The sequence below is a fragment of the Cebus imitator genome, unplaced genomic scaffold (assembly GCF_001604975.1).
Source record: "Cebus imitator isolate Cc_AM_T3 unplaced genomic scaffold, Cebus_imitator-1.0 Scaffold642, whole genome shotgun sequence".
Taxonomy (NCBI): Eukaryota; Metazoa; Chordata; class Mammalia; order Primates; family Cebidae; genus Cebus; species Cebus imitator.
Genome location: NW_016107957.1, coordinates 704,538 through 719,111, shown reverse-complemented (window position 1 = coordinate 719,111; position 14,574 = coordinate 704,538). Strand labels below are relative to the sequence as shown.

The following is a 14,574-nucleotide window of genomic DNA, read 5'->3' as shown; positions in this document are numbered from 1 at the left end:
AGTCAAAATTGCGCCACTGCGCTCCAGCCAGGGTGACAGAGCAAGACTCCATCTTAAAAAAATTAAAAAATTAAATTAAATGGTCACTATTTCCACGAGACAACTGACAGAGTAGTAATAAAACCAAAGACTAACGCATATACAATATTTAATAATTATTATCATAGCAATATCTAAAATTGGTTGTTTTGCATTTAGTTAAGAGCACTACATGTTTAAGGTTCATAATCAATCACTGCAAAACTGTATGAGGTAGATATAATAATGTCCATTTTACAAATTAGACAACTGAGATTTAGAGAGTGTTTAAGCAACTTGACCAATGTTACTGAGCTAGTAGTGGAAATTTTTAACTAGGCCACCAGATGCTAGAGCCTGTGCTCTTAAGCAGTATGAATTACTCAGACACTATAAAGAGTATATGTAGAAATAGCTTCTGATAGTATGAAAATTAAATACAATATGATATCATTAAAGTGAAACAAGGTACATTCACTAAAGCATGAAAGTACCTCTTTCTATATAGATTATGAATATTTTGGAAACATTGTAAATTCTTTCTAGTTATTATCTTTTCAAAGAAAAATAAAATGTAGTCTAATGAAATTAACTCACAAGCAAAACATTACTGTGACACACAGTAAATAGGATTTGAAATTTAATCAACATTGTATACATTTTAAAAATAACTAGAAGAGAGGAGAAGATTTCATCATTAATTTTTCCTGAGACATACCATCAAGGTATTGCACCAATCTTCAGTCCAGGTACGAACTCGGCTCCACCCAGCGTTAAGGACACAGAGCCTCTCTTCTAAAACAGGCTCGCTGCCCTCAACCAAGTTTTGTAGGGCAGCACTACTCTCTGTGATAGTATTTAAATCAGCTTTTCTCTTTTCCAGACCCTTTAGAACATTCTAGAAAATAAAAACACCAAGACCTACTTGATCCTTCAGAACATTATAGAAGTGGATACAACCTTTTAAAAAACATTTTAAATTTTTTAAAACTTTTCTGCCACATATACAAAGTAGTCCATGACTCCCTAGATAATTTACAATGTCAAAGTTTATAAAACTCCCAAACTTATTAACATGGTGAGAATTCTTAAGTTCCTAAAGGAAACCAAAATGTTTAGTTCAACAAATACCAATGAGTGTAACACATTCAGCTGTGGGAAGGCAATTATTTCATTTACTTAAATATAAATCCATTTATTACATACAAATACCAATTATCTTCATCATCACTCTAAATGGAAAGACTCAATTTCATTTTCAGTAACTACAAGCTGGCAAAGCAGAAGGATCCTAGAACTCACAAGTTAAAAAAATTCACAATGAATTTATCTGCTAGATTACCAGAGGAAACTATCGATGTGTACTATATGCACTCTCAAGGATAACATCTTATAGCTGGGTGATTTCACATATAATATGCTGAACAAATATCACAAAAAAATTTCATGTAAGTAATTCACAAGAGAACAGAAAGTCTAAGCTTTCATCTTACAACTGTCATAACTGCAAAGATAACACTCTGGATGGTACGATGATAATGTGATTGGCACATTCATAAGTTTGACTAGGCAAAGTGTATAGTCACAGAATTATAGAGAGAGCATGAGTTCCACAATTAAAACTACAAAGCTCTTTCAATCAAAAAGCAATATGCATGTATCTACCCTACTGCTACTATTATTGACACTTTTAAAAACCAACATTTAAATCAATCATTTTAAGGAGCTTGAGTTTATATTTAAACATTAAATCATATCTTGGAAAGCATACCCTCACAAATTCACAAGTGAGTCCAGGTTTAAACACTCACTTGGCCATCTCAATTACTGGTATATTTATGACGGAGCTGAAATACTACTCTCCAATGTTCTTCTCTAGCTGCAGAAGGTGGGGGGAATAAAAGACATGCAAGAGCCATGCTCTCAGCAATTATTAATAAGAATCTTTCATTCCTTCAGTGAATATGTACTGTTTGACTAGAATAGCATTTAAGAACTATACAAAATAATGAACTACAAGTAATTAAATCTAAATAGCACACACACTTTTTAATAGTAAAAATGGTTACATTGAAAATAGTATATTTAAGTTATTGAATAAAAATAGTATTCAAAAATGAAAATGTATTTTAAGCTTTGCATTGAAAATAATTTTACACAATCTTTAAGTACAAATACATTAAAATGTTATGAAATCTGCATGTTCCTTAAATCCGAAAAGACAATGATAAAAAGATGGTTGTTACATTATTAACATTTACTGATGTTTCATTTGATTTATTCTAATGAAGAGAATGTGCTATGACTTTGCGACTTGTATATATCATCTTCATTATTTCAATTATAAAATAAGATTAAATGGAAACTTAAGAGCATATTGTTCCAAAAGAAACAAATTTTTCATTACTTTCAGTCTTTAACTAAGAAAGCTGAAAAACCAGTTGAATATATGAGTACACAAGATAGATGTTTCAAAATTAAATATACAAAATCAGTAATACCTATGTACCAACTATAAACACTCTGTAAAAAAATGGAAAAGTATATTTTCACATAGCAGTAAAAATAAACATGTAGGAATAAACTCCTTTACATATATGAATAATGTTTATAAAGAACAAAATCAAACCATTTTGTAGGAAAGTGAAAGAATCTGGGAAAAAAAATGAGACATATCTGTTACCAAAAAGATATAATATAACAAAGATATCAATTCTGCTCTAAACAAATCTATGAATTTAAGGCAATTCAAATCAAAATTTCCAACAGAATTTAAAAATTTGAGAATAGTAATTCTAAAGTTCATTTAAGACATATATAACAAAAATGAAGCATAAACAGAGGGACTCCATTAACTGCAGTTAAAATATATTATAAAACATGGCTAAACAGTTTAAGAACTGGTACATTTCACAAGGTCAGATCAGTGGAGCAGAAAACAATGAAAGGCAACAGGCAAATAAGTATATATAAACTCGGCATGTCAAATCAGTGGAAACAAGGTTAAATACTCAACCAATAGTGCTGAGATCATTGGTTAACCTATTGGAAAGAAAGTTAGAGGCTTATCTCATGAAATACACCAAAATAAATTCCAGAAGGATTAATGCATTAAAAGTAAAAAGATAAAATTATAAAAGAGCTAGTAGAGGAGGTGGTTGGCAAGATGGCTGAATAGAAACAGCTCCGGTCTGCAGCTCCTAGCAAGACCAATGCAGAAGGTGGGTGATTTCTGCATTCCCAGCTGAGGTACCTGGCACATCTCACTGGGACTGGTCAGACGGTGGGGGCAGCTCATGGAAGGCAAGCAGAAGCAGGGTATGGTGTCACCTGACCCGGAAAGTGTAAGGGGTTGGGGAACTCCCTTCCCTAGCAAAGGGAAGCCTTGAGGAACTGTGCCAAGAGGGATGGTGCTATCTAGCCCACATACTATGCTTTTCCGATTGTCTTTGCAACCCGCAGACCAGGAGATTCCCTCAGGTGCCTATACCACCAGGGCTATGGGTTTCGAGCACAAAACTGGGCAGCTGTTTGAGCAGACATCAAGCTAGCTGTAGGAGTTTTTTTAATATATTCCAGTGGCACATGGAATGCCAGCGAGACAGAACCGTTCACTCCCCTGGAAAAGGGGGTTGAAGCCAAGCAGCCAAGTGGTCTTGGTCAACGGATCTCACCTCCCCAAAGCCCAGCAAGCTATGATCCACTGGCTTGAAATTCTTACTGCCAGCACAGCAGCCTGAAGTTGAACAGAGATGCTTGAGCTTGGTGGGGAAAAGGACATCTGCCATGACTGAGGCTTGAGCAGGTGGTTTTCCCCTCACAGTGTAAACAAAGTCACCTGGAAGTTCAAACTGAGCAGAGCCCATCACAGCTCAGCAAAGCCACTGTAACCAGACTATCTACAGTTTTCCTCTCTAGGCAGGGCATCTCTGAAAGAAAGGCAGCAGCTCCAGTCAGGGGCTTATAGATAAAACCCCCATTTCCCTGGGACAGAGCACCTGAAGGAAGGGGTGGCTGTGGGCACAGGTTCAGGAGACTTAAACATTCCTGCCTGCCAGCTCTTAAGAGAGCAGCATATCTCCCAGCACAACGCTCGAACTCTGCTAAGGGACAGACTGCCTTCTCAAATAGGTCTCTCACCCCTGTGCCTCCTGACTGGGAGACACCTCCCAGCAGAGGTCGACAGACACCTCACACAGAAGAGCTCTGACTGGCATCTGGTGGGTGCCCCTCTGGGATGAAGCTTCCAGAGGAAGTTGCAGGCAGCATTCTTTGCTGTTCTATAATCTCTGCTGGTGATACCCAGACAAACAGTGTCTGGATTGGACCTCCAGCAAACTCCAGCAGACCTGTAGAAGACGGGCCTGACTGTTAGAAGGAAAACTAACAAACAGAAAGCAATAACATCAAATCAACAAAAAGGATACCCACACAAAAACCCCATCCAAAGGGGCAGTGACCATCCAAAGGTCACCAACATCAAAGATCAAAAGTATATAAATCCACCAAGATGAGGAAAAACCAGTGCAAAAAGGCTGAAAATTCCAAAAACTAGAATGCTTCTCCCCCTCCAAAGGATCACAACTACTGGCCAGCAAGCAAACAAAACTGGATGGAGAATGAGATTGACAAATTGACAGAAGTAGGCTTCAGAAGGTGGATAATAACAAACTCCTCTGAGCTAAAGGAGCATGTTCTAACCCAATGCAAGGAAGATAATCACCTTGATAAAAGGATGCAGGAACTGTTAACTAGAATAAACAATTTAGAGAAGAATGACCTGATCGAGCTGAAAAACACAGCACGAGAACTTCGTGAAGCAAACACAAGTTTCAATAGCCGAATTGATCAAGCAGAAGAAAGAATATCAGAGATTGAAGATAAACTTAATGAAATAAATTGTGAAGACAAGATTATAGAATAAAGAATGAGAAGGAATGAACAAAGCCTCCAAGAAGTAAGGGACTATGTGAAAAGAACAAACCTATGTTTGATTGGTGTACCTGAATGTGACAAAGAGAATGGAACCAAGCTGGAACACACTTCAGGATATTATCCAGGAGGACTTCCCCAACTTAGCAAGAGAGGCCAACATTCAAATTCAGGAAATACAGAGAACACCACAAAGATACTCCTTGATAAAAGCAATCCGAAGACACATAATCTTCAGATTGACCAAGGTTGAAATGAAGGAAAAAATGTTAAGGGCAGCCAGAGAGAAAGGTCAGGTTACCCACAAAGGGAAGCCCATCAGAGTAATAGCAGATCTCTTGGCAGAAACCCTACAAGCCAGAAGAGAGTGGCTCCAATATTCAACATTCTTAAAGAAAAGAATTTTCAACCCAGAATTTCATATCCAGCCAAATTAAGCTTCATAAGAGGAGAAATAAAATCCTTTACAGAAAAGCAAATGCTAAGGGATTTTGTCACCACCAGGACTGCCTTACAAAAGCTCCTGAAAAAAAGCACTAAATTTGGAAAAGAAAAACCAACACCAGACACGGCAAAAAATGCCAAAATGTAAAGAGCATTGACACTATGAAGAAACCGCATCAACTAATGTGCAAAATAAGCAGCTAGTATCATAATGACAGGATCAAATTCACACATAACAATATTAACCATAACTATAAATGGGCTAAATGCTCCAATTAAAAGACCCAGACTGGCAAATTGGATAGAGTCAAGACCCATAGGTGTGCTGTATTCAGGAGACCACTCTTATGTTCAAAGACACACATAGGCTCAAAATAAAGTGATGGAGGAATATTTACCAAGCAAATGGAAAGCAAAAAAAAAGCAGAGGTTACAATCCTAGTCTCTGATAAAACAGATTTTAAACCAACAAAGATCAAAAGAGACAAAGAAGAGCATTACATAATGACAAAGGGATCCAAGCAACAAGAAGAGCTAACTATCTTAAATATATACACACCCAATATAGGAGCACTCAGATTCATAAAGCAAGTTCTTAGAGACCTAGAAAGAGACTTAGACTCTCACACACAATACTAGTAGGAGACTTCAACTCCCCACTGTCAATATTAGACAGATCAGCAAGACAGAAAATTAACAAGGATATTCAGAACTTGAACTCATCTCTGGACCAAGAAGATCTAACAGACATCTACAGAACTCTCCAGCCCAAATCAACAGAATACGCATTCTTCTCAGCACCACATAGCACTTATTCTAAAATTGACCACGTAATTGGAATTAAAACACTCCTCAGCAAATGCAAAAGAACGGAAATCATAACAAACAGTCTCTGAGATGACAGTGCAATCAAATTAGAACCTAGGAGTGAGAAGTTCACTCAAAACCACACAACTACATGGAAACTGAACAACCTACTTCTGAATGACTACTGGATAAATAATGAAATTAAGGCAGAAATAAATAAGTTCTTTGAAACTAATGAGAACAAAGATACAACATACCAGAATCTCTGGGGCAAAGCTAAATCAGACTTTAGAGGGAAATTTATAGCACTAAATGCCCACATGAGAAAGTGGGAAAGATCTAAAATCAACACTCTAACACCACAATTAAAAGAACTAGAGAAACAAGAACAAGCAAATTCAAAAGCCAGCAGAAGACAAGAAATAACTAAGAGGAGAGCAGAACTAAAGGAGATAGAGACGTGAAAAACTCTTCAAAAAAAAAAAAAATCAGTGAATCCAGGAGCTGGTTTTTTGAAAAGATTAATAAAATAGGTAGACTGCAGCCAGACTATTAAAGAAGAAAAGAGAGAAGAATCAAATAGACACAATAAAAAGTCATAAAGGAGCTATCATCACTGATCCCACAGAAAAACAAAATACCATCAGAGAAGACTAGAAACACCTCTATGCAAATAAACTAGAAACTCTAGAAAAAAATGGATAAATTCCTGGACACATACACCCTCCCAAGACTAAACCAGGAAGAAGTCAAATCCCTGAACAGACCAACAAGTTCTGAAACTGAGGCAGTAATTAATAGCCTTCCAACCAAAAAAATCCAAGATTCACAGCTGAATTCTACCAGAGGTACAAAGTAGAGCTGGTACCATTCCTTATGAAACTATTCCAAACAATACAAAAAGAAAGACTCCTCCCTAACTCATTGTATCAAGCCAGCATCATCCAGATATAAAAACCTGGCAGAGACACAACAAAAAAAAGAAAATTTCAGGTTAATATCCTTGATGAATATCAATGTGAAAATCGTCAGTAAAATACTGGCAAACAGAATCCAGCAGCACATCAAAAACGTTATCCACTATGATCAAGTCAGCTTCATCCCTGGGATTCAAGACTGGTTCAACATACGCAAATCAATAAACATAATCCATCATATAAACAGAAACAATGACAAAAACCACAAACCACACGATTATCTCAATAGATGCAGAAAAGGCCTTCAATAAAATTCAACATCCCTTCATGCTAAAAACACTCAATAAACTAGGTATTGATAGAAAGAGTGAATCTCAAAATAATAAGAACTATTTATGACAAACCCACAGCCAATATCATACTGAATGGGCAAAAACTGAAAGCATTCCCTTTGAAAACTGGCACAAGACAAGGATGTCCTCTCTCACCACTCCTATTCAACACAGTATTGGAAGTTCTGGCCAGGGCAATAAGGCAAGAGAAAGAAATAAAGGATATTCAAATAAGAAGAGAGGAAGTCAAATTGTCTCTGTTTGCAGATGACACAATGGTATATTTAGAAAACCCAAAAACTCCTTTAGCTGATAAGCAACTTCACCAAAGTCTCATGGTACAAAAATCAATGTACAAAAATCACAAGCATTTCTATGCACCAATAACAGACAAACAGAGAGCCACATCATGAGTGAACTCCCATTCACAATTGCTACAAAGTTAATAAAATACCTAGGAATATAACTTACAAGGGATGTGAAGGACCTCTTCAAGGAAAACTACAAACCACTGCTCAAGAAATTAAGAGAGGACACAAACAAATGGAAAAACATTCCATACTCATGGTCAGGAAGAATCAATATCACAAAAATGATCATATTGCCCAAAGTAATTTATAGATTCAATGCTATTCTCATCAAGCTACCATTGACTTTCTTCACAAAATTGGAAAAAAACACCTTAAATTTCATATGGAACCAAAAAAGAGCCTGTATAGCCACGCCAATGCTAAGCAAAAAGAACAAAGCTGGAGGCATCATGTTACCTGACTTCAAACTACACCATAAGACTACAGTAACCAAAACAGCATGGTACTGGTACCAAAACAGATATATAGACCAATGGAACAGAACAGAGGCCTCAGAAATAATGCCACACATCCACAACCATCTGATCTTTGACAAACCCTACAAAAAGAAGCAACAGGGAAAGGATTCCTATTTAATAAATGGTGTTGGGAAAACTGGCTGGCCATATGCATAAAACTGAAACTGGACCCCTTCCTTACACCTTATACAAAAACTAACTCAAGATGTATTAAAAACTTAAATGTAAGACCTAAAACCATAAATACCCTAGAAGAAAACCTAGGCAATACCATTCAGGACACAGACATGGGCAAAGACTTCATGACTAAAACACCCAAAGCAATGGCAACAAAAGTCAAAACGGACAAATGGAATCTAATCAAACTAAAGAGCTTCTGCAGAGCAAAAGAAACTATCATCATAGTGAACAGGTAACCTACATAATGGGAGAAACTTTTTGCAAACTATCCATCTGACAAAGAGAGGGCTGTCAGAATTTACATGGAACATAAACAAATTTACAAGAAAAAAACAAACCCATCAAAAAGCAGGCAAAGGATATAAACAGATACTTTTCAAAAGAAGACATTTATGTGGCCACAAACATATGAAAAAAGGCTCATCATCACTGTTCATTAGAGAAATGCAAATCAAAACCACAATGAAAAACCATCTCACACCAGTTAGAATGGCAATCATTAAAAACTCAGGAAACAATAGATGCTGGAGAGAAACAGGAGAAACAAGAACGCTTTTACACCGTTGATGGGAGTGTAAATTAGTTCAACCATTGTGGAAGACAGTGTGGCAGTTCCTCAATGATCTAGAACCAGAAATACCAATAAATCATTCTACTATAAAGACACATGCACACATATATTTATTGCAGCACTGTTCACAATAGTGAAGACTAGGAATCAACCCAAATGTCCATCAATGATAGACTGGATAAAGAAAATGTGGTATATATATACCATGGAATACTATGCAGCCATAAAAAAGGATGAGTTCATGTCCGTTGCAGGGACATGGACGAAGCTGGAAACCATCATTCTCAGCAAACTAACACAGGAACAGAAAACCAAACATCACACATTCTCACTCATAAGTAGGAGTTAAATGATGAGAACACATGGACACAGGGAGGGGAACATCACACAATGGGGCCTGCTGGGGGGTTGGGGATTAGGGGAGGAATAGCATTAAGAGAAATACCTAATGCAAATGATGGGTTGATGGGTACAGCAAATCACCATGGCAAATGTATACCTCTGTAACAAACCTGCACGTTCTGCACACGTATCCCAGAACTTAAACTATAATAATTTTTTAAAAAAGAGCAAGTAGAAAAAATAAGTAAATAATCAGATGAACCTGGAATAGAGTCAGTCTTTCTAAGCACTAAAGGTAGAAATAATGAAGAAAAAGATGGATTTTATTCATTAAGAAATGTACAAAAGGGTTTACGATTTTTCAAAAAAAAAACAAAAACAAAAAAGGAAGCTACAGTAATATAAAAAAACTGCAATCATACACAACACAGTAAGCATTGATAATCAGAACAGATACAAAGCTCCAAGTTAAAGGTCAATTTGGTGATAAAAACTGATCAGAGTTAGCGGAAGAAGCAGTATTTTAAAAAGCGCTACAGAAGACCTATAAACTTGTGAAAACTGTTCTACTTAAATAACCAAAACATGATGTCAAGTAGAAATTCTCATTCGCAGGTGGTGGGTGCACCATTTCTGAAGGACAATTGTATAATATGTATAAGGCTTAAAATGGATATATCTTTATCTCTTGACTAATAATTTTAGGGCTAAGAATATATCCTCAGGAAATTATTATGAATGTATGATATGGTTTAGTATATTCATTTAGTATGATGAATATACTAAACCGTATATAGAATATACTATCTATAATAGTGATAAATGGTAATAATTTAAACGGAAATGAATAGAGAAATGAGAGAATAAAATATAAAGTAAGAATGAAGCACTATGCATAGCTTTAATATGCTACACAAAAACAAGTATAGGTAAAGAAAAATGCTAAAGATATAAGTTTTTACAAGGTCAATAAATACTAGTCATAACAAAATTTATTTTAAAATATATGCTTTGCCTGTGCACATCGCTATGTTCCCCAAAAATAAAAAAAAATAACAGTATTGTTTGGTTACAGATGATTTTTGCTCCTGTTTTTTTTTTTTTGTATTACACTATGTGAATTTCATTCAACCAGCTTCTATTATTTATGTTACTAATAAGAAAGTAATGGTTTTCAAAGTATACTGCATGAGGAAGATAACATTTCCTTGAAAAACTTAAATTTAAAAAAAATAAAGTTTGGTGTCTTTGTTTTGCATTCATCCACAATACGCCAACGACTTGGAATGTTCATTTCCCTCATACATTTCTTTTTTTCACTTCCTTTACATGCACACAGCTCATGGCATGATCACACTTTTCATGAGCTTTTCTCTAAACTGAGAATAGTCTTTCCAGTGTCTACTATCTTGACTTTCTCCCAGCTGTCATCTCCACAGAGCATTCAAAGTAAGCAGGAGTTGTGCTGCCCCACAACCTCTCAGCATCTTCTCCTCAAGGCCCGCTGCAAACATCTGTAGAGCTGTAGAGGGTGTCAAATTGATACTTATGCCTTTATATAAACATCAGTCACAGTATTGATCATTTCTATTCCGTACTTCCGTCTAATATACTTGCTTCTTTCTCAGGAAATAGATTTAGGAAAACATAATGCCTTGTTAAAAGAGCCACTCATGTTCCATTCAATTGTCTACCGCAGAAGACAGAACTGGCAAATCAACTTTCTAATCTCTGTGATTTCAAAGTATAGGGCTAAAGAAAACTCTTGTATTGATTTTTACAATTCTGTTCTCACATTCTTTACATCTGTTAGTTTGCAATAGAAAGATTAGTTATTGGTTTTAAAATGTTTTAAAAAAGAATTAAACTCAGTGCAATTCCTTGTAAATACTCTGTAAATATAATGTCAGATTTTGAAGGTAGTGAATTATGCTTTTAAGTAGTATATAAACATAATATCTATAAAGGTCTCGATGATCCATGAATGTAATGCTTTTGGAATCAAGATAAAAATATCTTAATAAAAGAGCTGTTTTACAAATAACCCCATTGAAAGTGGGCAAAGGAAATGAACAGACATTTCACAAAAGACATACCAGCAGCCAACAATATATGAAAAAATGTTCACCATCACTAACATTAGAGAAATGCAAATTGAAACCACAATGAGATACCATTCACACCATTCAGAATGGTTATTATTCAAAGTAAAAAAATAGATGTTTGCAAGATTACAGAGAAAAAGGAACACTTTTACACTGTTGCTGGAAATGTAAATTAGTTCAGCCTCTGTGGAAAGCAGTTTAGAAATTTCTCAAAGCACTTCAAACAGAATTAACATTTGACTTAGAAATCCAATTACTAGGTATATATGCAAAGGAAAATAAACTGTTCTACCAGAAAGACACATGCACTCATATGTTCATCGACACTATTCACAACAGCAAAGACCCGTCAGCAACCTAGGTGCCCATCAATGGTGGATTGGATAAAGAAAATGTGGTATATATACACCATGGAATATTACACAGTCATGAAAAAGAATGGTATCATGTCCTCTACAGCAACATGGATGCAGCTGAGGGCCATTATCCTAAGTGACTTAATGGAGAAATGGGAAACCAAACATCACATGTTCTCACTTGCAAACGGGAGCTAAACATTGGGTATGCATGGCCATAAAGATGGGAATGATAGAAACTAGGGACAGTAAAGGGGTCAGAAACAGAGGGAGGTATGAGCTGAAAAACTACCTATTGGCTACTATGCTCACTATGTTGGTGATGGGATCATTCATACCCCAAATCTCAGCATCACACAATATATCCATGCAACAAACCAATACATGTACCCCTTAATCTAAAAGTAGAAATTACAAATAAAATAAAATACAATCATTGTTTTAAAAATATTGTTTCTTAGGACAGAGAAGGGGAAAAACAATGCAAAAAAGAAAAGGCTAGATTTAATATGAAATGGAGGGACATGGTATCCACCTAGATCGCCCAGAACAAATGCCACATTACACCGGCATCATGCTGGTGTTTCATCTGAACTACAACTTACTTTAGCCCAGGAAATCTCTGTATCCAAGTCACCAAGCAGACCTTCTGAAGTGGACTTCTGTACCAATTCAGTTTCAGTAGCAGAAAGCCATTCAGAGAGAGATGCAGCCTCTTTCTTCATTTTGCGGGCCAACTGTGAGGCTCTTTCTAGATCCTGTTTTCCTTCTGTCACCTGAGAAGAAGAGAGAGACAAGGAGAGACTGAGACTGAGATGGAAATGAACCAGAATGTTAACTAAAGATCCAAACTGATTCATATTTAACCCCCAAGACGTACATAACCTTTGTCTGTAGCACCTTAGAAAGCCTCTAAGCTTGCATTTCTGTAAGGAGGCAACATACTGTAGTGGTTAAATGCCAGGCAATCCTGGGTTTTCATCTTAGCGCTACCATTAATTTCCTAAGTGACTCTGATAGAGGTGTAGCCCTCAAAAGATTGGCATGCGGCTGGGCGCAATGGCTCATGCCTATAATCCCGGCACAGTGGGAGACCAAGGTGGGCAAATCTCTTGAGTCCAAGAGTTTGAGATCAGGCTGGGAAACATGGAAAGACCTCACCTCTACAAAACCTACAAAAAATTAGCCAGTGTGGTGGTGAGCGCCTATAGTTCCAACTACTCTGGAGGCTAAGGTGGGAGAATCACTTGAGCCCTGGAGACTAGGGCTGCACTGAGCCGTGATCCTGCCACTGCACTCCAGCCTGAGCAACAGAGCAAGATCCTGTCTCAAAAAAAAATTTTTTTAAAGATTGTTATAAGTATTAAGTGAGAAAAACACACACAAAAAGGGCTGAAATAAAGTTAAAAATCACTAAATGGTATCTATTATAATTTTGAACACAAGATATCTTAGAATCCTCTCCATGAAGGATTCTGTTTTTAAAAATACTATATTATAGCAATTTGAGGGGGGAAATAGCACCATTTCACAATTACATGTTTTAAAATTAACCATATTAACTTAAAACACAGTACATGACTATGCAACCTTATATTATTTTGCTCTTATTGTTGTTGACAGAAAGCAAATGAACTTAACTAACATGTACCAAGTTCTTAATACAGCTTCTGTGTTGTGCTAAGGAATCATACACATGTATGCAATAAAATTCACAAAGCCTCTTTCTATTTTATGGATAACGAAAAAGAAACTTAAAGAAGTTAAGGCCAAGACCAAGGTGGTATAATCTTTGGGTTGAGTCATGCCATTCTGGCTTCTACCACCATCACTCCCAAGACATTGCCCTTGCCAAGTTCAAGGATGACCCCAATGGCAACTGATCTAACGGATATGTTTAGGTGGACATCATATTTAACTTTCAATAATATCCAAAACATGTAAGTACACTCATTCTCGAAATACCATCTTCCCCTGGCTTCCCAGACCTAGCACTTGCATGTGTACCTACCACTTCTTGCTACTTATATTAGTTTCTTCTGCAAGCTCATCTTCCTCAGATTTCTTTCTAAATGATGTAATTCGTAAGACTTGGTTGAGGGCCCTCTTCTTTCGCTATACCCTGTTCTTAGGCAATCTATCATCCTTGATTACTTTAATTACTACCTCTATGCAGATGACTCATAAAATCCACCTGTTCGGACCAGATACACTCTCCAGACCTGAATGTTCGATCATGTAAATGCCCGACATTTCCAATTAACATTCTCAAAGGTATTTAAAATGTCGATTTTATACATATATACATATGATTTTTTAAAGGTATTTAAAATGTCAATTTTTTACATACATACATACATATGATTTCTGCATGCCTCTACCTTTTTTTTTTTTTTTTTTGAGATGAAGTTTTCACTCTTATTGCCCAGGTTGGAGTGCAGCAGCGCAATCTTGACTCACTACAACCTCCACCTCTAAGCAATTCTCCTGCCTCAGCTTCCTAATTAGCTGAGATTACAGGCACATGCCACCACACCCAGCTAATTTTTTTTTTTTTTTCTTTTTAGTAGAGACTGGTTTTTGTCATGTTGGCCAGACTGGTCTCGAACTCCTGACTTAGGTGATCCACAGTCTCAGCCTCTGAAAGTGCTGGGATTACAGGCATGAGCCACCGCCAAGCTGGAATGCGGGTGGTGTGATCTTGGCTCACTGCAATCTCTACATCCCAAGTTCAAGTGATT

General features: G+C 36.5%; 1 protein-coding gene across 8 annotated transcripts in view; it reads right to left on the bottom strand.

Moving 5' to 3' along the window:
* The window catches only part of LOC108295491 (utrophin), a 308,974-nt gene that overhangs the window by 75,389 nt on the left and 219,011 nt on the right, over positions 1-14,574 (bottom strand). For all 8 annotated transcript variants that reach the window (XM_017517718.2, XM_017517721.2, XM_017517722.2 and 5 more), the window contains 2 exons: positions 12,439-12,609; positions 737-916 (listed from right to left, as the gene is read on the bottom strand). In XM_017517718.2, the coding sequence (XP_017373207.1) occupies positions 737-916; positions 12,439-12,609 (351 nt within the window). The remainder of the gene's footprint in view (positions 1-736; positions 917-12,438; positions 12,610-14,574) is intronic.